General features: G+C 34.9%; 3 protein-coding genes across 3 annotated transcripts; 1 reads left to right on the top strand and 2 right to left on the bottom strand.

Moving 5' to 3' along the window:
• Positions 1 to 13,083: 13,083 nt before the first annotated feature.
• On the bottom strand, positions 13,084 to 14,454 carry LOC111918132 (uncharacterized mitochondrial protein AtMg00810-like). Its single transcript, XM_023913798.1, has 3 exons — positions 14,135 to 14,454; positions 13,383 to 13,525; positions 13,084 to 13,106 (listed from the first exon to the last, which is right to left on the bottom strand). The coding sequence occupies exons 1-3, from the start codon at positions 14,452 to 14,454 to the stop codon at positions 13,084 to 13,086; spliced, it is 486 nt and encodes a 161-aa protein (XP_023769566.1).
• A 4,870-nt stretch (positions 14,455 to 19,324) lies between these two features.
• Positions 19,325 to 21,244, bottom strand: LOC111918091 (AAA-ATPase ASD, mitochondrial). The gene has a single exon (XM_023913746.2). The coding sequence runs from the start codon at positions 21,110 to 21,112 to the stop codon at positions 19,538 to 19,540; it is 1,575 nt and encodes a 524-aa protein (XP_023769514.1). The 5' UTR covers positions 21,113 to 21,244; the 3' UTR covers positions 19,325 to 19,537.
• Positions 21,245 to 22,894: 1,650 nt separating this feature from the next.
• Positions 22,895 to 24,561, top strand: LOC128126883 (uncharacterized). The gene is made up of 3 exons (XM_052765040.1): positions 22,895 to 23,181; positions 23,425 to 24,051; positions 24,231 to 24,561. Exons 1-3 carry the CDS (start codon positions 22,895 to 22,897, stop codon positions 24,559 to 24,561), a joined length of 1,245 nt encoding a protein of 414 aa, XP_052621000.1.
• The last annotated feature ends 244 nt before the right edge of the window (positions 24,562 to 24,805 follow it).

The following is a 24,805-nucleotide window of genomic DNA, read 5'->3' as shown; positions in this document are numbered from 1 at the left end:
TGACAATGTTCGCATTCAAGATTGTTTAAATAGAAAAGGTGATTCAATTAGTTATATATTATCACTAAGCTAATCAACTACATAAACTCAACAAAAAGAGCAGCCACAATGTATACTCAGGAGACAATTACATGTTTGCCGGCGAGATAATGTTGAGTGACGGCCGGTGGAGGTGAAGGAGTTAACGATGAACCGTGTGGAGCAGTAGCCATGATCGGGAATGAAAAGGAAAGAGGTTTTGTTGAACTCCAATGTTGGAAATTGGAAAAGCAAAAGGAGATTATATAACAAAAATAGTGGGCTCCTGTTAACACGAAGAATTCATGGGAAACTGATTTTGACTGAAGAGACACCACCTTCACCATTTTGTATGCTTGTATCCCACCTATAAAATTGGTTATTAACTAAAATTATACATTGAAAATATTAATCTCAAGGCAATCTTTGTAATAATTTTAACATGTAATTTACGTTCGTTTTTTTTTATTTTAAAAGATTATATCTTTAACATGTAATATCTATATATTATTATTATTATTATTATTATTATTATTATATCCCTTTATAGTTAAATTTAACATAACATATAGAGAATATAATATACAAGTTTAAAAAATAAAAGATAGGATTTGAAACATTAATAATAATAAAAGGAGACGAATTACAAATTTGCCTTACAAGTACTCAAAGGATTAATGTGTGTTAAAATTTTCACGAGTTTTTCAGAATTCTCATCAGAATTATCCAAAAAGTAGGGTTGTTAGAAAAAACAGAAATTGAAGAATCATAAGAACCAAATGATGGAAAATTATAGATTATTTGATTTGGTTAATTAAATACATATGTTTTTATTCGGCTTTTTCAGTACAAAAAAAATTATTATTTTGATTAAACGGAATAAATTATTATATTTGAATTTTTATATTTTATTTTTATAAATTAGTATTTTATTTCACTTTGTTAGATTTATTACCATTACTTGATTTTTTACTGAGTAATTAATTACCATTATTTTATTTGTTAGATTATGCAACATGTTTTAGGGCATTGACTTCTGATAATCTCAACTTTGAAATGTGCTTAGTCAATTATGGATGTGGTTCCAAAGGTTTATCGATTATTCAGTTTGATTTTTATATTTATTTATTTATTTATCTATTTATTTTACACTAGTTGTGATACCCGTATAATATACGGGTTGATTAAAACAAAATGTTAAATACAAATGATTAAACAATAAGTTTTATTTGAATTTGAAATTTGAAATAAGTATAAATTAAAAAAAAATAAAAAAATTAAATTAAAATTATGTGTTTAGTTGTTAGACCCGTGTATTAAATGTGTTAATTATAACAAAATTTTAAATACGAAAGTTTCAATTGTAAATTTATTTAAAATTGAAACTGAAATTTGAAATTTGAAATTTAAAATTTGAAATTAATATAGTTATTATGGTATGTTTAATATATAGAAACTAAATTAATGGTATATATTCAATAATGATAAATGAAGTAATTGACAAGTGGAAAATAAATATCTCAAAATTATGAAAAAATGACATGTGGCATAATGCATGGGAATGTGACAAGTGACAAAAAAAAACCTTCATTTATTATAGAGTTGAGTTCTTGAGTTGAGTTCAAATTCAAGTCCGCAGCCAGATGGCAAGGCAGGTCGACTGGTAACCACATAAATGTATACAAAAAATTCAGTGGCATTTTTAAAAGATAAACAAAAGATAATTTATAATTGTATACAAAATTTGAGATTTTTAGTAATGGAAATACAAAATCAAAAGATTATTGATAAATCGTAATATCGTATACTTATAAGTTTACTAGTAAAATATGTATAAAACTTAAAGCTCGTTACCCTCCATGTATTAACCTAAGTTGAAACTTGAAAAAATAAAGGATACTAAAAAATAGTATATTAAAAAAAAACACATATTTAGGGATTGTTTGATAAATCTCGTTGAATGTTGAACCGAATGTTTCCGACTTCTTAATAGTTGTGAAAAGTTAAGATTGCTTAATAGTTCAAAGGCTGTTACAGATTGAACCAAACACACCGAAAGTTGACCGATTCAGATGTAATATTTGAATAGTTTCACTAACAGGTTAACAAACAACAATTAATAAATAAGTAACATGGGAAAAATAGATAGATCAATCTCTCTCTCTCTCTCTCTCTCTCTCTATATATATATATATATATATATATATATATATATATATTAAAGCAAAAACCAAATTACACCATCTAAAACAATTTGGCCCCTTCAATGTTTTCATTGATTATTTTAAACAAACCACTGGATCAATTTCGTTGATGTCATTGTAACAAAAGAGAACAAATTTTCATTGATTATTTTAAACTGGATCAATTTCACTGATGTCATCGTAACAAAAGAGAACTACAAATCGCCTTTGTTACCATCTATAACCATTTTTTCTCTAAAATAGGGATTGCTCTCTTCCTCTTTCTCTCTCTGATGGAAATAATATCAAGAGCCGATAATCTCTCCAATTTCTATCCATGTTCTTCCTCCTCAAGAGCTGATGATCTCTCCAATTTCTATCCATGTTCTTCTCCATCAATGCATCTCCTACATCGTGTTTGTCACCAACAACTTGAAATTGAGATTCATTACCAAAGATTATTCCCATTGCGCTTTTCTTCTTCTCAAGGTATTTGAATTTTTATGAATCTGCAACTGGTTTTCCATTTTGATTATTCTAACGGGAATTTTGATTTGAATCACTCTTATTTGGGTTTTAGGTTTATATTATGCGTATCCGATTTACGTTTCCATATATGGTTTTTAGTAATCAAATCGAAATGGTATTGATTTGTTCTGGATTTGACTGCGATTAACGAAATCAAACATGTTGTTGGATGTGAAGCAAGGTGTAAACAAAGATGGGAAGACAATCCTCTTGGGTGAAAATTCTTAAAAAAGTACCATTTCGATTGACAAAATGGTAAAAATTCTTAAAAAAAAGTTAATTTGAAAATTGTTAAATAACTTGTATCATTTTAGATATTGACCCTTTGGTATAGAGCTCTAGAAGTCCTTGTGGGTGCTACTCATTATTTAACAACTGTTGACATGTGGTCTGTTGGCTGCATATTTGGTACTCATTCTTTCTGAATTAATTAAGGCTGTTATGTATTAAGTAAAAAAACACTAATGTGTTCTTCAAATTTGAAGACATCAATAGTCAGAACACAGTCGATGACATTGTTACCACCTACACGTACTATGATTATACTTCTGGATTCATCCATCATTCCAATATTACTGATTTAGAGGTACTAATTTTGATTTTACTACCAAACTTTCTTATAATTCGCCAACATTTAGGATCTTTACCCTAATTAAAAGAAAATTTTGTTTTGAATCATATTTATTAGTTCTATTTTTTAGCGGTTAAACTTTGGCCAAAAATTCACTTCTTCATTCGTTAATCTTTGGCTTAAGCCACTGAGTTTGTTATGCCACAACAATATTTTATAAGAATAATTTTTTAATTGTTCGTAACAAACTATGTTGACCAAGTCTATTATTGTCAATTTGTTTTAAGTTTAAATAACAAATTATGTTGACCAAGTCTATTATTGTCAATTTGTTTAAGTTTAAATGTAATCTCCTTAATCTTTTGCTTAAGCCACTGAGTTTGTTATTCCACAAACAAGATTTTATAATAATAATTTTTTTTTATTGTTCGTAACAAACTATGTTGACCAAGTCTATTATTGTCATTTTTTTAAAACTTAAATAACAAACTTTGTTGACATGTGGTCTGTTGGTTGCATATTTGGAATTCATTCTTTCTGAATTAATTAAGTCCGTTACGTATTAAGTCAAAAAAACACTAACATGTTCTTCAAATTTGAAGACAACAGTAGTCAAAACACAGCCGATGACATTGTTACCATCTACACATATTATGATTATATTTATGGATTCATCAATCATTGCAATCTTACTGACTTGGAGGTACTAATTTTGATTTCTACTACCAAACTTTCTTATAATTCGTCAACATTTAGGATCTTTACCCTAATTAAAAGAAAATTTTGTTTGGAATCATATTGATTAGTTCTGTTTTGCAGCATGATACAATTATATTTCAAATATTTTTTAAAAGCATATACACATTATATCATCCTACTTTACAAATCTGCAATAGGATCCCAATATTTGACTTTACCGGTTAGACTTAGGCCAAAAAGTTACTTCTTCATCCCTTAATCTTTGGCTTAAGTCACTGAGTTTGTTATTCCATAAACAAGATTTTATAACAATAATATTTTTAATTTTTCGTAATAAACTATGTTAACCAAGTCTATTATTGTCAATCTGTTTTAAGTTTAAACAACAAACTATATTGACCAAGTCTATTATTGTTAATTTGTTTTAAGTTTAAAGGTAATCTCCTTAATCTTTAGCTTAAGCAAGTGAGTTTGTTATTCCACAAACAAGATTTTATAACAATAATTTTTTTATTGTTCGTAACAAACTATATTGACCAAATCTATTATTGTCAATTTGTTTTAAGTTTAAATAATAAACTATGTTTACCAAGTCTATTATTGTCAATTTGTTTTAAGTTTAAAGGTAATTTCCTTATGACCAAGGGTATAATTGTCAACACGAGCACATACTCTACAAATTTTAATTTCTTTCATGAATCTTATTCTCATTTATGCATATTATCATTCCAATTATACCGTCAATCATAAACACCTTCCAAAATAATTATATATATATATATATATATATATATATATATATATATATATATATATCTTAATTACCTTATAAAACATTTTTGGTCAAATGCTGAATTTTAAGTGTGACAACCCGATATTTCGAGACAATGTAATGTAACACCAGTCAAATTTAGGTCAAAATATAACTTTCCTAAAATCTTATTTGGGTTAAATAAAGTGGCAGGAATCGTATCAAGGTTTTCATACATATAAAGAACACAAAAATCCGAGTTATAACGAGGAAGTTGTAACCATTCTAAAATTCCGGACAAAACCGGCAACACCGATTAAACAAAAAATGCGAAGTTTCAATACAATAGTTTTTAGCCTTAAGTATCTAAATGAAAGTTGTAGATAACATTAAACCGTGAGCGTACATAAAAAGAACGTCCAAATCTGACTTCGTATGAGGAAGTTATGATTTTTCCAAGATCTGGATATAGCAGTAGACAGCTAAAAACTCAAAATAGAGCTCGAGAGAATTTTGACCGAAACAAACTAAATGAGAATCGAAGGTCTCAAAAATAGTAGCGCAATAGCAAAAAGTCTGACGAAAACGGACATCGAATGAAGAAGTTATGGAATTTTAACGGACTTTTCGTGTCCCGGCCCGTTAAAAATAAATAATTAAAAATAAAGTCAAAATTTGCCGATGAAGTCTAAACGAGAGTTGTAGATCATATTTTTAGCTACACGTGCATATAAAGAATGTCGAAAACGGAGCTCGTACGCGAAAGTTATGGATTTTACAAGTTCGAGGCCCGAAATTCGAGGCTGTCAGGCTTGCCACGACGTGGCACAACTTTGCCGCGACCCGACAAGTGACTGAGGGTGTCCAATCAATGGAAGAGGATAAGACTTTCTCCCCACGACGTGGCCAATCTTAGCCACGACGTGGCACACCAGAAATACCCCTATAAATAGGTTTCAAGGGCTCCGAGTCCCATTGCTCAGTTCCTTTCTTTCTCGCGCCGAAACTCTGCGTTTAAGCCCCCGAGACCCTCCCAAAGCCTCGGTTTTCACCTTCAAGTCCCGAAGGAAGGTTTTTCGTTCCCGAGATTCCCGAGAATCCTGAGATTTTCCCGCGTTTTCAACTCTTCCTGTCGAAGTTCTGCTCGATTCTTCTCTCGACCACTTCAAATCAACCACTTCAATCAAGTGAGTTCATACCCCTACAAACAACACTTTCAAATGTTTTATAAATGCATTTTATACACTTTAAAGGGGGGGGGGGAATACAAGTAAACACACAATTATCATCGTGTGAAAAACATAAATCTGTTGTTATACTCTTTGTTATATAATCAATCATATGTGATTTATAACTGTGTTTTCAAACAAGGGATTTCTTTTACTTTACACTGTCTTATCAAACAAACTACTTTTAAATCGTTGTATACAGTTTTAAAGGGGGGGGGGGGGGAATACAAGTAAACACACGGTTATTATCATGTGTAACATAAAGTTTCACCATATACTCTTTTTATCGAGTGAATCATATGTGATTCATAACTACTTCATAGGAACTTTCGTATGCAATATATATTTTCGATAACATCTTGTCTTTTGGAAATAAAACATTTTTGTATATGTATACACGAATCAAACACTTTATATATACTTTAAGTATGATCATTTATGTCACTTTAGATGTTATACTTTACATAACAAGTGAGCATTACACTAGGATTTACAATACGAACGAAACACACACTTTGAATAACTATAATAGGTATAGTTTACGAGAAAACCATGAACATTTACATACTAGAAACATTATATCAAAGAGATACTTTCACATACAAGAACAAATTGACATTTTTATATGTAAATCTGTTTTATACTAAGTTTTGTGAGACGGTTCACGTACTTTTGAGTATGCATTATTAAGTCCTGTATTATATACCATAATCCCTTGTAGGGGGAGCGTGATATTTGTGTATAGATCTATACGGGATTGACAATCCCGCACCTGAGTTGTTAGCTACAGCTAGGCCGACAAGCCTGGGGTGACAAACGTCATAACATTTCAACGCCTGAAGAACGTTGTTACAGGCAGTCTGGGTCATTAGTATGGTTATAAAACTCACATGGAGTATTAGAAACACATTGGTTTACGGGGTTATCAAATGCCTTAGTGATTTTATATTTACACAAATCTATTATTTAGGCATGAAAAACATCATTTTGTTATAGTTTTGGAGTTTTTAAACTACACACACACTTATGAACAAATATTGGATTTCTAAAGGTAAACATACAAAACAGTCGAGTCTTGGTAGAAGACTACTTTTATACTAGTATAAAATATGAGATTTTCTAGAAACTTTCAAACATGTACAAACCATTTTATTCAGTTTTATACAAATGTAGAACAATTTCAAACACTGTCTTCATACTTATACGAATAATTACATTGATTAATTCCAAACGTTATCTTTATACTTATACGAACAATTACATTTATTAATTCCAAACGTTATCTTCATACTTATACGAACAATTACATTGATTAATTCCAAACGTTTTCTTCAAACTTATACGAACAATTACATTGATTAATTCCAAATGTTTTCTTCAAACTTATACGAACAATTACATTGATTAATTCCAAACGTTTTCTTCAAACATATACGAACAATTACATTGATTAATTCCAAACGTTTTCTTCAGACATATATAAACAGTTACATTGAATAATTCCAAATGTTTTCTTCATACTTATACAAACAGTTACATTGAATAATTCCAAATGTTTTCTTCATACTTATACAAACAATGACATTAAATACTTATGAACTCACCAGCTTAAATGCTGACCTACACTTTCAAAATAACTTGTATTCTCAGGTCACCGGTAGACAGGTATGATGACCAGGTTTAGCAAAGACGGAGCAGTCAAGACTCGTCTTTTATTTTGATTACTTGTTGTAATGTCTTATTATTACTATGAAAGAACACACATGTATTAAACTATTACTATTAATGCAATGGATGATGTTGTTGCTTGTTTACTACTTTACATTTGTTGTGATACATTACATGACGTCCTCCTCCCTAGAACGTTTCCGCCGTTCTCGGTTTTGGGGTGTGACAGATTGGTATCAGAGCATTGTTTATAGTGAATTGAGTATATCAACCCATAAAAGATATACTAACTATAAATACAATGGGATTAAAAATACTCTAATTTAGAGTTTATGCTTTTAAATAATAAAATATTTAAGTAAGTATACGTGCCTGCATTCATACAAATATCGGTGTCACAACGACAAGAACAAAAGTATTACGATTGTTGAATATCACAAGTAAGTTTGGGGATGTATAGTCAGTCTTAGGAGTGGCATAGCCTGATCAACTATGATGGTCCGAGGAGTGATTAGCATATGCCCAAGAATGGTTGTGATATGGCAACAAGTCTAAAAACTTACCAACATTACCACAATGAGAACATTATAACAAAACCTAAGTCTAAAATACCATAGGGGTATTTTAGGTTACCATAATTACTCACTTGACAACTAAAAAGGATCTTCATTTCTAATTTAATAGTTGCTAAGTGGATACACTAAGGCTATATGTAACTAGGATGTTATAGACTTAGAATCGGTGAAATTTTTGCTTTACCCCTATTCCTTGTGAATTTGGAGTTAAGGTCACTTATTCGAAAGCCTATTCTGTGTTGATTACATATGACTGGTATGCACTTTACAAATAGCGATGTAACTAATGAAGATTTTCTAATAATTATCTAGATAGTTCGTCTAATAATTATTTCCTTACCCCAATTCTCGCGTAGATAACATGGCTGGACTCCATCCCCATGGCAACCCGTACTTTCCGAACGAAGTCATTGTTGGATGGGTTGGAGAAGGACCAGAGAATGATCATCCAATCCCTTTGAATGATCACCACGCTAAAGACCTCGCGGATGATGATAACTCCGAACCCGAGGTTGAGAACCTACCCCCAGTAGCTCAATTTCCAAATCCTAACCCTCGTCCAGCTTTTCATGGCCCGACGCCTCCTTGGGTAGAATGCGTGGAAACATGGAGCGAAGAGCAAGATTAACCTATGCTGTTTAATGGAGACCGAAGCTTCTATAACGTAAACGAAGGGAGCTCAGCAGACAGAGTTCTACCGATCCTGATCCGTAGAGTTGCCCGAAACGAAATTCAGGGCAGGACGGCTCTCCAACGTATCGAAGAGGTTAATGCCAATGAAAGAATGCATACCACTCGCACCAATTGCCTTGATCACAAGTGAGAGATCTGAGAGAAACCATGAGACACTGCTGCAAGCACTAGATGAAACCCGAACCGAAGTCATAAGAGCTCCAAGTACGCCAGAGGGTGTACGAGAGATACCTACTTGATATGGAACGTCAACTAAACCGAACTAAGGGTTCACCATAGTGATGACCGTCGCCAATAGGAGATACCTTACTTACTTCTTTGTTTTAAAGAACCGTGTTCCTGTCAACGTTCTGTGTCGTACTTCCTATGTAATTACCTTGTACTGTAAGTACTTTTATTTAAGTCTTTATGTTGTCGAAGACTTTTCTACTCCGAATATGATGTAAGACCTACAACCAGGTCAATTTCCCCAAATCTATTAAATCTTAAATATCAATGATATCGACAGTCGGCTAACTTCCGTGTCAATCTTTGTTCAAATGCTTTCATTGGAGTCTATCTGAAACCCCATCTAGTTAAGTTATCGGACTATGGTAATTTAACTCCGGAATCATTTCCAAGTCTCTTTCAAAGGTTGGATCATGTTATCCACCAACCAATAATACCCTGGTCTGGACGATAAGAATTTTGAGACCATTCTATTAATTTACTACTACTCCATACTGGGACTGCATCATAGGGATGTAGGTCAAACCTTCGAGAACATACTTCTATTCTTTACATGAACGATCGAACTACATCTAGGTTCAACCATACTCGCTAACAAATTCATTTTTTCTTTCCGTGTAACAAAATCATGTCGCCGAAGAAAAACGATCAACCCATCAACCAAACACCAACTCTTCAGATTGATGCAGCTACCTTTCAAGCTGTAGTCTCGGCTGCCGTGTCAGCTGTTCTGACCCACCTTAACGCTAACAACGTGAATGTTAGCGGGATTGTTAACAATAATTCCAATCCAAGTAACAATCAAATACCTCAACGAGCAACAAGCTACCACGACACCCCGAATCTCAAGCCCAAGAATAACAAACGAAAGTTATGGGCTAAGGCTAAAGGCAAATCCCCCCAAGGAGCGAGCACAAGACAACAACCTACGGCAACCTTCACAGCCATGACATATGTACCTCCTACTACCATCCCTTCTGGTATCCCAATTGTCCCTACACCAGCTAGGCAGTATGACAAAAACCTACCGAAATCCAATAAGTGCAGCTTCCATCATCTGGGTAGTTGTCGTCTGTTACACTGCTTTCAATGCAACAAGAACGGACATACTACGAATTGCTGCAGGACTCGGATCCAACACATTACTTCAACCACCAATGTCGAAATCTCTCAAATATGCCATCTATGTGGCGTAATGGGACACTTCAAGAGGGACTGTGCAACAGAGGAGAATGATGGTGAATCCGAAGGAGTTTGAGCTCATAATGGAAAGAGGCAACGAAGGACCCTACTATAGTATAGGTTCACTTCCAATCGTCAGTATTATGTATGTTTTTTTAAACATGTTTAAAACTAGTGCAACTCGATTCTTATCTTTTGTGAGATCCCGTCAGTTAAGGGACCCTCGTGCGGCGTATACTTGCCATTTGTAGTATACTTTGTTCGCAACAGTATTCCTATAGTTACTCTAAAGTACTGTAACTCTGTTAAAAGTTGCACTGTTGTGTTTTGTCTGTAATGCCTTTATGATCAAATCTAGTGCCTTATTTCCAAGTGATTCGGATTTCATCATACGATCCGAGTCTATTTGATCCTCACAATACCAGTTTCGTGCGTAAATCTCTTTCTCCGAAATCATCTTTCTAACGAAACTATCACTTCAGAACTCCGAAGTACTCATGCGTAGAGTACCTCATGTTTCTTACCCTTTCCAAAGAAACCTCAGCAAACCTCCCCGAAGTACCACTAGTGCAGTACGTCAAGTTCAATCCAAAGACCCATAGTTTCAATCTTAATTTATACGACTCGTATACCCGAGACTATGATTAATGAACCAGGTATGAGTTCTACTATGAACTTCTAGACGGAGACTGCTCAAAACTGAGAGTGATTGTGCTTCCGTGGGAATAAACTTAGAAATATCTATCCTTTTCCCTAATTCATGAGTAGTCATACTTTCTTTTAGATCTTCACGACATCTAATCCACCCCAAGGTTTTGACATCATAATCAGTAGGAGTTGGTTAAGTCTACATCGAGCCGACATCAGGTGCTTTGATAAAGCAGTTCATCTTAACCTCCCTATCAAAGAACCTCTTGTTAACCAATTTTATAGGTGGGATACAAGCATACAAAATGGTGAAGGTGGTGTCTCTTCAGTCAAAATCAGTTTCCCATGAATTCTTCGTGTTAACAGGAGCCCACTATTTTTGTTATATAATCTCCTTTTGCTTTTCCAATTTCCAACATTGGAGTTCAACAAAACCTCTTTCCTTTTCATTCTCGATCATGGCTACTGCTCCACACGGTTCATCGTTAACTCCTTCACCTCCACCGGCCGTCACTCAACATTATCTCGCCGGCAAACATGTAATTGTCTCCTGAGTATACATTGTGGCTGCTCTTTTTGTTGATTTTATGTAGTTGATTAGCTTACTGATAATATATAACTAATTGAATCACCTTTTCTATTTAAACAATCTTGAATGCGAACATTGTCAATAGAATCTTTCTATTAGTTTTAATTGCGATCTTTTATGATATTGGTTAAATGGTTAACATTTGATCGTTGTATTTAGGTGAACACTATCCATCAAGATGCTACTGTGATAGCACCAAGTGAAAGGGTGCCACAACCGCAAGAAGAGACATTTATGAATCAAGAAGCGAATTATCAATTATCAATAAAGGCAAATTTTGAACAATTGTTTCGTTACATGAAGCAAATCTGCAAAATAATAGAGAAGAAAATGGAATTAATCCGACAACACAGGTGTTCATACAAGACTTTTCTTAGTTGCCAACCACCAGAGTTCTCAGGGAGCACAAAGCGAAGAAGAACGAAAAGTGAAGTTTGCGGTTCGTATGCTCAAAGGGAAGGCGTGGTCATGGTGGAACTTGACCCGAGTGTTGTTGGGTAATGAAATTGTGTCCCATCTCACTTGGAACGACTTTGTTGGGAGGAGGCTAGCAGAACTAGAAAGATTTTGTTTCCCCGGTACAGTGCTTTCATCTTTCACTTCTGCTCTGTCTTATTAACTTCTGCCTGATCTCATAGAACTGCTTTAGTTCTGATCTGTGCTGATCTTACAATCACCGACTCGAAATCGAGGGGCTACCCAATAGCAAATGCCGGCATATCTTCACATCCTAGTGCCCAGCCAGACAAGGAGCTTGTGTTACTAATTGGCTTGATAGTTCAAGTAGTAAAGGAGGTCTGTGGTAGTGAAGTATGTCTGTGGCTATTAACTAAAATTATACATTGAAAATATTAATCTCAAGGCAATCTTTGCAATAATTTTAACATGTAATTTACGTTCGTTTTGTTTATTTTAAAAGATAACATAACATATAGAGAATATAATATACAAGTTTAAAAAGTAAAAGATAGGATTTGAAACATTAATAATAATAAAAGGAGACGAATTACAAATTTGCCTTACAAGTACACAAAGGATTAATGTGTGTTAAAATTTTCACGAATTTTTCAGAATTCTCATCATGTATAATGAATTATCCAAAAAGTAGGGCTGTTAGAAAAAACAGAAATCGAAGAATCATAAGAACCAAATGATGGAAAATTATAGATTATTTGATTTGGTTAATTAAATACATACGTTTTTATTCGGCTTTTTCAGTACAAAAAAATTATTATTTTGATTAAACGGAATAAATTATTATATTTGAATTTTTATATTTTATTTTTATAAATTAGTATTTTATTTCACTTGTTAGATTTATTACCATTACTTGATTTTTTACTGAGTAATTAATTACCATTATTTTATTTGTTAGATTATGCAACTTGTTTTAGGGCATTGACTTCTGATAATCTCAACTTTGAAATGTGCTTAGTCAATTATGGATGTGGTTCCAAAGGTTTATCGATTATTCAGTTTGATTTTTATATTTATTTATTTATTTATCTATTTATTTTACATTCAAAACACATACATTGCATTAGCTTCAAAAAAATAAAAAAATAAAAAATAAAAAATAAAAACATTTTGGTTTATTAAGTTTCTGTTTCTTCGCATATTGATTTTCCCGGTCTATGTTTAATGGAAAGAACTTTGTTAATTAATTTTGTCTATAAGTTCGAGTTTCCGGGCAATGGCGGATTTAGGGTTGACGATAATGATATTCATCACACCCAATTAGGTGGAGAAGCTCATCATTTATAGAATTAGAGCACACGGTATGGGGCTTCTCGTTCTCGTTATTGCCGACGTGGACATGCCTTGACGGCGTGGTAACGGGGGGAACACCGCCTCCCCTTCTCGTTTCTTCTCGTTGTGACATGCATCATTGAGACGAGAACGAGACAAAACGCCATTTTCCACCAATAAGATTTCTTTCTTTTCTCTATTTCTCTCTTTCTCTCTATTTCTTAACACACGTTATAACATTGAACACCATTTTGTGGTGTTAAAGGTAATGTGTCATGGTGAGGTGGCAATTTTTTGGTGTCATAACACCCACCTATACTCAATGTTCTTAGAACTTACACTTTACAACCTCAAAGAATTTAAAGAGATACATAGCTATACATAAATAAATACAGATGCAATAGCTAAGTGTGTCTAATATCCTCCCTCAAGCGAAACGGTAGCTTACCAATACATAACTTTCCTAAAAAAAACTCAAACTGATGACGTGGTAAACTCTTTGTGAAAATGTCAGCCACTTGAAGCTTGGTTGGAATGAACTTGGTGTGAAGTTTACCAGACAACACAAATTCACGAATAAAATAATAGTCAAGATCAATATGTTGGACACGTTTGTGAGAAATGGTCTTTTGAGTGAGAAACAAAGCACTTTGATTATCACATAACAATGTTGGATGGTCCGGTGGCAGTGCATGAAGTTCTCACAAAAAATGAGTAATCCAAATAATTTCTGCTGCAGTGTTGGCCATTGCTCAATATTCAGTTTCACAATTGGAGCGAGAGACAATTGGTTGTTTCTTGGCACTCGAGGATACATGATTGCCTCCCGAGGAATATCGAGTAACCATAAGTGGAACAACGGGTGTCGAGGTAACAAGCCCAATCAGCATCAGAGTAGCATACAAGAGTGGTATATGCCAATTTTGAAAAGCAGAGTCCCAAAGAAATCGTACCCTTGACATATCGCAAAAGTCGGGTAACTGCTTCATAATGCGAAATAGTTGGAGCTTGAAGGAATTGGCTAACTTGATTGATTGCAAATGAAATATGAGGACGAGTGATCGTCAAATATTGAAAAGCACCAACAAGGGACCGATAATGCGAGGGATCCGAGTAAGCATCACCATTGGTAACAAATGCCATGTTAGAGGAAATTATAGGAACCGGTTTACCATCAAGAAGACCGCCCTGAGCAATAATGTCATGAGCGTACTTGGTCTGATAGAGAAATAAACCATCGGGATTGTAAGTAGCTTTAATTCCAAGAAAATAGTTTAAATGATTGAGGTCTTTGATCATGAATTCGTTGTGCAAGTTAGTGATGATAACGCTTGTAACCGTGTCATCATTGATGGTTAAAATTAAATCGTCAACATAAACCAATAAATATGGCACACACGAGTCACGTTTGAACAAAAATAAAGATGGATCAACCCGACTGCATACAAACCCTGTACTAACCAAAAAGGTGCTTAGGTGATGAAACCAAGCCCATGGGCATGTTTGAGACCATAAAGAGCTTTATGAAGGTGACACACATGACCGGGAAAACGAGGATCGTGAAAACCCGATGGTGAAAGCATACTTTTAGTCAAGTTGGTGAAAAGACCAACCATTAATGATAACTAAAGACAACAAAAAATGAAAACCATGGATGCTTTCACCACCGAACTAAAAGTATGTGAGTAATCAACACCCGAAAGTTGACTAAAACCTTGTGCAACTAATCAGGATTTATGACGATCAATAGTGCCATCAGAATGGTATTTAGTTCGAAACACCCACTTACAATCGACGACATTGTGATCCATGGTTCTGGGAACCAACGAACAAGTATAATTTTTCCATAGGGCATGCAACTCAACGTTCATAGCATCCATCCAGTGAGACTGCGAAGCAATAGAAGAAAAGGCGGCTGGGTCATGTTGAGCAAATAGGGTACTATATAAACCATGTTTAGTAGTGTGAGCAAGATCCATTCGATACTTCGGTTTAAAGATCCCGACTTTGGCTCGTGTAACCTTGGAATGGCCAACAGGAGGTACACGTGAAAGAGCGGCAGTGGATGAATCCAGTTCAGTTGCATCAGCAGGAGTCGGACTAGCTGGTGAGATACGCGGCGAAGCATCGATGAGTGACTGGAACGAATTAGGTGAATAGACTTGCATCGATGATTAGGCTTGTTCGGTCGACTGGTCCTATTCAGATGATCGGGCCTGTTCTGGGAACGGAGCCTCGACGACTAGAACCGGATCATCGCAAAGTCCACAACCAATGGATGGAGCAGTCATCTGTAGAGGAGGGCTTGGAGCAGGAGCCGATGGTGGACCAAAAGATGGTGCATGTCCAAAAAGGTAACTAGATGAAGGTCATGAATAGATGCCAAAGTTGAAGTGCCACCACACGGAAAGAAGAGCTCATCAAACAGCTAGGCTCAAGACATTCATTTATACTGGGCACAATAGCCAAGAAATATGCAAGGAAGGCTTCATGGTGATAATTTGTGCTCTGCATAGTCCCTTAAGTAAACGTAAACTTGACATCCAAATGTGAAAAAATGATTATAAGAAAGAGCCCGAAGAAACAAGACCTCGAATAACGATTTATTACTTCATACCAAAGTGAAAAGCCAGTTGATAATATGAACAGTTGAGCAAAAATCATTAACCCAATAAGAAGACGAGACATGCCCATTAAATAACATGGAAAGGCGGATTTCGAAAATATGACGGTGCTTTCGCGCCACCCTACCATTTTGTTGGGCAGTATAAGTACATGAAATACGATGAAGAGTACCATTTTCATCAAGCAAACGTCGTACATTGTGATTCAAAAACTTTGTGCCCCTTCACTTTGGAATACTTTAATTTTAGATGAAAATTGTGTTTGAAAAAACTTAATGAAGGCCCCAAGCACCACATGGAAACCACACTTGGTTTTTAGTGGAAAGCACATAAAATGAGAAAAATCATCCACAAAAATAACATAATGACAATAACCATCAATCGAAGTAATCGGGGGTGGCCCCATAAATCACAATGAATCAAGACCAACACATGTAAAGCACATTTTTCATTAGGTTAAAAGGGTAAATGATGCGCCTTAGCAAGCTGACAGGGCATACAAACAACGGGTGACGATAATAAATATGTCACCAAAACGAAACTTAATTTATTCAAAAGAGAAATATTATCAAAAGAAATGCGACCCAAGCAGGAATACCAAAGCTCATATGAGGATTTTAACTCCGAACATGCAATGACTGTAAATGCCTCCGACTTGTTTGAGAGAACATAAAATCATTTCTCACATTAACCCTTTGCTAGAACCTGTTGCGTTTCTCGATCCTGGATATAAATTGAGGTTGGGAAAACAAAACATCCATGCTATTATCAGTAGTCAATTTACTAATGGAAAATAAATTTTTGGTGATCGTAGGGACTACCAGAACATCTCGCAATTTAATATTATTGTGAATCATAGACCGGCCAATATGAGAAATAGGGAGAACATTACCACCGCCAAAGGAAACCTTAGAGTTTCAAGTATAAGGCTTACGTTGAGATACGGATGCTACGTAAGAATCCATATGGTCGGTAGCACTAGATTCAACAAACCAATTGGGGTCATTGAACATTACATGACACTGAGCATGAATGGCTTTCTCTAAATAAGCATCAGAACCGCGTTTATGACTGATATACGAGGAGAGATGTGGGCATGCACTAGTATATTGGTCATTGGTTCAACATAATTGAAAATGGGGAGGACAACGCCCACGACCACGACCATGACCACCTTTAAATGAATGACCACCACGAGACATAGGTGGAACCGATTTAGCAGAAAAAGCCGATGGTGAGGAAGAAGTCTCATGAAAGGATCACAAAAATAACTCATGTGCCTCGGCGTGGGCAAGAAGATCTCAGAGAGTGGTGAGCGACCGGGAGACATGAATAGCGGTGGAAAAAGTCTCGAAATCCAGACCAAGGCCACACAAAACTAGTGGGTTTTGTCCAATTCATCGACGAGATGACCAACAACAGAAAGTTGATCACAAATAGTATTGAATCTCCAGCCAAACTCAGTAATAGTGGATGTTCCCTTGGAGAGTTGGCGCATTTGATCACATAGAATCTAATTTCTTTCTACATGAATGGCTATAAGCCTCCGCAAGAGTGACCCAAATCTGTCGAGCCGTCAATAAGCCAACATTTTCAGAAAAGGCTTTCTCAGTCAACGATGCTTGAAGGAAAATAATCACCCGCTGATCAACAAAGATCCACGCAGTAAAATCTAGATGCGGCAAAGGCTTTTTAGCGATGAGAACCTCCTGATTAGGTGCATGAAAGGTCCCATCAACATGCCCTAACAGATTCTGATAAGTAAGGAGATGAATCATTTGATTCTTCCATATGAGATAATTGGAAGATGATAATATGTTAGTGATAAGATGAAGAATTGTATTCATAGGTAGGGTAGTATCATGATAGGAAGAAGAAGAAGACATGGGAAGGCCCCTAATTTATTAATAAAACTTAATATATATATATATATATATATATATATATATATATATATATATATATATATATATATATATATATATATATATATATATATATATCAAGAGGATATTTTAGTCCTTTCAGTTTTCCAAAAGTCCAAAACCACGTAAAAATATGCTCAAAAGAACCGTTGATCTAAAAAAATATATGTTTGAACTAACCCCATAAAAAATATATACAACAGGGACCATTTTTATAGTTTTTATCTAAATATTATTATGTTATAGACAATATCATGGCTCATGATCGATTCCGTACTATGTTACTATGTTCTCTCTATAAAGTGGCGGGATATGATTAATGTGTGAAGGCCTAACCAATATAGGGCAAGAGTGGGCCTTGGCCCACCCAAACAAAATTAAGGTTGCATATATAGGGTATGTATAATATATATTTTTGTTAAATAAAAGAAATTAGGATTGTGATATGGCCTATTCCATTCAAAACTTGAAATCAGTATAAGCGATTACATTGTTGTCTATTTCGGTTAAGCTCCATTTTAGATTATGTTAATGATGCGCAACTTAAAATAAAGAATTTAGTTAAGAATGCATATATATTTACATTTTGTTATCGTTTGAAGAATTTTGTCATTCGTTTATATTTTGTATATTATTTTGCCTACCTTAAAATAAAATCCCATCTATGCCTCTCTTTATTAAATTTAGAGAAATGAACAAACGTATCATTTGTCTTTTATTGCTTTTCTTTAAAAGAACAATAGATACATTCACCAACCCTTCATGCATGTCATGTATGTCATGGCTAGGGGTGTAAGTGAGCCGAGCTACTCGGGATCGACTCGTTAAAAACTCGACTCGAGATCGAATTAAACGAGCCCGAGCTGAGCTCGAGCCTAAATATGAGGCTCGTTTATTAAACGAGCTCGAGCCGAGCTTCAGCTATTGGGCTCGCGAGCCTAAATGAGCCTATATATATATATATACATACATATATATATATATATATATATATATATATATATATATGTGTGTGTGTGTGTGTGTGTGTGTGAGAGAGAGAGAGAGAGAGAGAGAGAGTGTATATATATATATATATATATATATATATATATATATATATATATATATATATATATATATATATATATATATATATAGACTCGTTTAAGCTCGTTTAGGCTCGCGATCTCATTAAATTGTTCACGAACCGAGCTCGAGCTCAAGCTTCTTCAAATTAAACGAGCCGAGCTCGAGCTTGGTTAGGCTCGGGCTCGGCTCGGCTCGTTTACACCCCTAGTCATGGCAAATGCCTGAAATCCTAACATAATAAATAGTTTAAAGTAGATTAATCATGTATTCACACACCTACCACACTTGACTTTTGATTAATTTCATTTGACTACTTGTAAGTGAAAACTACAAATGCATTACAAGTTATGTACAAGCAAGCAAACTAAAACGATCAAATTAGCAATACAGACATACAATTAACAAAGGCCATATTATACAAATGCATTACAAGTTATGTACAACCAAGCGAAAACAATAGACCAATATAGACATACGACATAAAATTAACAAAGCTAAATGCTATTTGTTTTATGTTCTTAGGCCATATCATTATAGACATACAAATGATACAATTAATAAACCTGAAAGCTATTGGTTCTACGTTCTTAATTAGGCCATATTATACTATGCGTTGATGACACCGTTTTCTTTTGTGTTGGTGACTTGTAGAATGTCGGTATCCTGGTCAGCCTTCTTTCCCCCGCCATCCCCTAATTTTCCATCAATCTCTTGTAACTTCTCACCATTTTGTTCTATCTTCTTAGCTGCTTCTTCCTCAGCTTTGATCCTGGCATCCTCCACAGCTTTCAGCCTTGCTTCTTCTTTTGCATTCTCCAGAGATTGGATCAACTTGTTCAAACAACTCTCAGCATTCTCTTCAAAAGACTTTGGCATCAAATTTTCGGCAACATCAGCTGGAGTCATCTTAGTCTCCTCCAAGAGTCGACTGATGGTTGAAAACAAGTCGTGTGATTCAAGATCCAAATAGTTCTTTGCAAGCACCTTGAATATTTCGAAACAACAATAGGAAAGCTCGATATGCTTATCCATCCTTCCTCTCCTAATCAGAGCAGGGTCAAGCTTTTCAAGAAAGTTTGTTGTGAACACGATTAGCCTCTCACTCCCACAAGCCGACCATAGCCCATCAATGAAGTTCAGAAGCCCAGATAAAGTAACTTCACTTCCCTTATTCTTTTTATCCTTTTCCTCCTCGGCCTTCTTAACTGGATCCTTCTCCTCCTCTTTACTCTCTTCTTTTTTCTCCTTTCGCTGACCAGTTAAATCAAGTGAACAATCGATGTCCTCAATCACAATTATAGACTTGCTTGATGTGTCGATGAGTAGCTTCCTCAAGTCCGTGTTATCTTTCACTGAGGTTAATTCAAGATCATAGATGTCGTATTCTAGAAGGTTAGCCATGGCAGCAATCATGCTAGACTTTCCAGTTCCTGGGGGACCATAAAGAAGATATCCACGTTTCCATGACTTGCCCACCTTCTTGTAGTACTCCTTCGACTTGCTGAACATCATAAGATCATCTAAAATCTCTTTCTTCTTTTTCGGGTCCATTGCAAGAGTGTCGAATGTGGAAGGGTGCTCAAATATGATGTGGCTCCACATAGTCCTCCTGTAACCAGACCATTTCTCACTCTTATTGTTAGTATAGAGCTTTCGTTGCCTTGTTTTCACTTCAATCGCCTTTCCTTCATCCAGTACATGCTGCAAGTAAACTTTAGTGATGATATCTCGGTGCTCTCTTTTGCATGTGAGCCTATAATATCGCTTCTCCTCATCACCTCGATAGGAAAAGAATGCCCGCTGTTGTGGGATGCTTTTACTCGACGTCCACCAGATCTTGATGCCTCTGAACTCGTCTGTGACCTCTTCGTAGTCGTCCATACTCAGGACGACGGATTCACAGTCCCTGACCACATTTGCTTTGAGCCTTTTGGCTCTGTTGGAGGAGTTGGTGCTGAGGTAACGTTCAATGGAAACAAAGGCTTTGCTTCTTTCGAACCAGGTGTCTACTTGGTATTCATGAAAAGTGATTTCGACATAAGGGTACACATAGCTAACCACTTTGTTCACGTATTTTCTGACATCCCTTTGGAACTCATCGGGAAATAGTTGCCTGAATATTGCCCAAACGAACATTACGGCAGCCATCAAAGACCCTAACTGAGTCATATCCCCCATCATCTTACTCTTCTTGCTCACAGCTTTGGTAAAATAGTTAAATCGTTATGAGACAAGGGGTGCATAGATCACTTAGTTTATATAGCACCAAGTTATGTGGAATTTAGAAAGTGTATATGTAATAGGTCTTTCTTTTTTGTAATATTTTCACGGTGTCGTGTAGAAACCGTTCTCAATATATAAAATATCGAAAGGGTGGCCGCCCTTGTTCGTGTCTACGTATTGGCATGAAAAGGTAACTCAGCATGAAGTTTCCCAGTAATAGACTCACGAGGAATGACGTCATGGTAATTGCGCCATTCATTTCCTTGTTTCACAAGCAAATATTATGATCAGTTAGTGGGTATATAAAAGGATTTTTGTTGACGACCGTTCTCTAGAAAAAAAAAAAAGCAAAAGTAGACGTTGACAGACTTTTCTTTACAGCTCATAGCAAAAGTATTGGCAGGCTGGCAGGCGGCACCTATGCATAAACTTCTTCGAGTTGTATGAACTCTTTAAATAAAATAACATGTTTTTCTAAACGAGAGAAAATTATAATAAAACGGGGGAGTGGCAACTACTACAAAGAAAACAACCGACGACGCACATATTAATGTCGATCCGTGTGAAATCTATCCCGACGATATGTCGTTGGTATATATAGAATTTTTTGTAAAAATGGGTTGAAAATAGAAACCCTTTGTAAAAATGGGTTGATTCTTATTTCATTTGCAAAAATGGTTTTTTTTGTGGTCTCACATAAAAATCAACCTTAGTATATAAATTTATATTTTGACCCCTTCAACTCTTATAATAACCCCATAACTTATCTATTATTTACTTTTTATATCTTCAATTTTTTAAGTGTATATTTTATTTTTTATTACATATAATATATTTATTATTCAAATTATATAATCGGAATTTATGTAAATATCAAATATTTCTCTTTAATCTTATATATATATATATATATATATATATATATATATATATATATATATATATATATATATATAATTTTTATGTCAAATTATTTTTAGAAAAAAAAACAAAAGCCATTGAATTGTCATTTTTTATCTGCAAAGTAGATGTCTCAGTTGTCACTATCCATATACAAAAGTAGATGTCTCAGTTGTCACTATCCATATGCAAAAATAGGTGTCTTAATTGTCACTATCCACATGCAAAAGCAAAAGTATGAATTGTCATTTTTATCTGAAAATATGTAAGTAAAGTTAAAAAAAATAATTATCACTTTGTTTACGTTCAATTCATTTTCTGATGTATATATTGAATTCATTATTTTAGTTTCCATCATCATTTTTATAAACCATAGTTCTCACAAATTTGAAATCCCAACTTTTCTTCTTTAATTCTTCAGTCGCATTTGTAACTTCATATACGAATCCTCCTTCGCAACTAAATTGTAAGGTACATACTCTTGTCGAAATTTCAAATATCTAATGTGAAACATTATGTAAAATATGATAATTTATATATTTTATCTTATTGTTTATTTTGCAGTTACAAAAAATGTGGCCTGCGAATACTAGTCTTGTAGATCTTCTTAACAATTATGGAGTATCATAGCCAGTTCAGCCTATTGATTTTGTCACCAACCCCTCTGAGGTACAATTTCCTTTACCTAATGGTGCTAGATGTGAGACAGATAATGACTTTGGGTTTGATGAACCCAACTCCCAATTTAGTGAAGATAGTGTTAGTGAATCATTAAGTGATGTTGGGGATGAGTCTGACGATAATGTGAATGAAACTCCGATTGTGAGTAAAAGTCCAATTATGAACCTTATGAACGATATTGGAGACGAAGGCGACGATGGCGTAGTTGATATCCATGAAAAAATTCATTTAGATTTTTGGAATGAATCTGAAAACAAAATAAGGGTAGGAATGTTGTTTGAAAATAAGGATCAGGTAAAAAAGGCAGTAAGACTTTGGTCGATCAAGCAAAATAGAGAGTTTAAGGTTTGTGAAAGTAAAAGTAGTTTTTGGATAGCAAAGTGTAAAACTCTTGGCGGTGAAGAAGGAAGTTCTAATACTGACCCATATACACCACAGTGTGCATGGTATGTTTGTGCAATGAAAAAGAAAAACCATCATATGTGGAAGATCACACGTTGGGTGGATGCACACAATTGTTTTGGATCTTGTAGAGGCAATGACAACAGAAGTCTAAACTCTGCAACTATAGCCTTCTACATCATCCACTCAATTGAAAAAGATATTGCTTATCCAGTGAAACATATACAAGCAGATATTAAAAATATTCTAAATGTTGACGTTTCTTATTGGAAGGCATGACATGGTAGGAGAAAAGCCATAGAGAACATTTATGGAACTTGGGAAAGTAACTTTGCAGAGTTACCCAAGTACATTTCAACTTTGCAAACTTCAAATCCTAATACCGTCGTGAAATGGTTTCATAATCCAAATGGCTCATCACATGTGGCAACATTTAAGTATATTTTTTGGGCTTTTGGACCTGCAATTAATGCATTTCATCTATGTCGACCTGTTATTTCCATTGATGCTTGTCATTTGAGAGGTTCGTACAAGGGTAAAATGCTTATTGCTGTTACAAAAGATGCCAACAATAATATATTACCAGTTTCTTATGCCATTGTTGATGAGGAAACTACACACAGTTGGAGTTGGTTTTTGTATCAGTTCAGACATTTTGTTGCTCAAGACAGACAATTGTGTGTTATTTCAGACCGACATCAAGGAATAATTCATGCAATGGCAAATCTAGAGGAATGGGAAGAGCCATTGGGATACCATCGATTTTGTCTTCGACACATCAGAAGCAATCTCATGAAAAAGTACAAGAACGTGAGGCTTAAATCATTTTGTTGGGATACTGGAAGCACCACACAAAAAAGAAAGTTTGTGAAGTATAAGAAACAAATCAAAGCAATCAATCTCGAAGCTTGGCAGTATTTAGACCAAATTGATAAAAGTCAATGGTGTCTTTTTTTTATGATGAAAATCGTCGATGGGGGTTGTTAACGACAAATATATCTGAGAGTATGAATAATGCGCTACGAGGAGCAAGACAACTACCTATTAGGGCGTGTATTGATCTTACATTCAATAGAACTGTACAACTTTTTAGAAAACTTAGTGATGCTGCAATGAATTGCAATACACCTCTACCATCACGTATGTGGCGTCTCTTTCGTAAACGTGACACTTCTGCACAAAGTCATACTTTAACTGAGTTCAACTATAATGAAGGTGTCTATAGAATTGTCACCAAGTTACGAATAAATGAAAACGGAGGAAATACCCACACTATCAGTTATTATCAACATACATGCACACGTGGTAAGTGGCAGATGAAAAGATTCCCTTGTTCACATGCTCTTGCAGTTTGTCGTTTTAGAGGGGATAACCCTTTTTCCATTATCAATCATGTTTACACAACTGTGACGTACAAGCAATAATATAATGATGGGTTTTCACCACTTCCTCATGTTGATTATTGGTTAGAGGCTGATTGGAGTATTCAAGCAGATAACTCAAAATGTGCAGACGGTCGAGGTCGGAGGCGTGCAAATCGATTTCGTAACGAGATGGACGTTCGCCATCGTGATGAACCTCGTAAATGTGGACTATGTCATCAACCTGGTCATAACATGAGAAATTGTTCAAATTCTCAACCAAGATTCAATGCGATGTAAACCATGT

The sequence above is a fragment of the Lactuca sativa genome, chromosome 6, assembly GCF_002870075.4.
Source record: "Lactuca sativa cultivar Salinas chromosome 6, Lsat_Salinas_v11, whole genome shotgun sequence".
Classification (NCBI taxonomy): Eukaryota; Viridiplantae; Streptophyta; class Magnoliopsida; order Asterales; family Asteraceae; genus Lactuca; species Lactuca sativa.
Note: the sequence above shows the minus strand (reverse complement) of the source record. Positions and strands in the feature narration are given on the sequence as shown.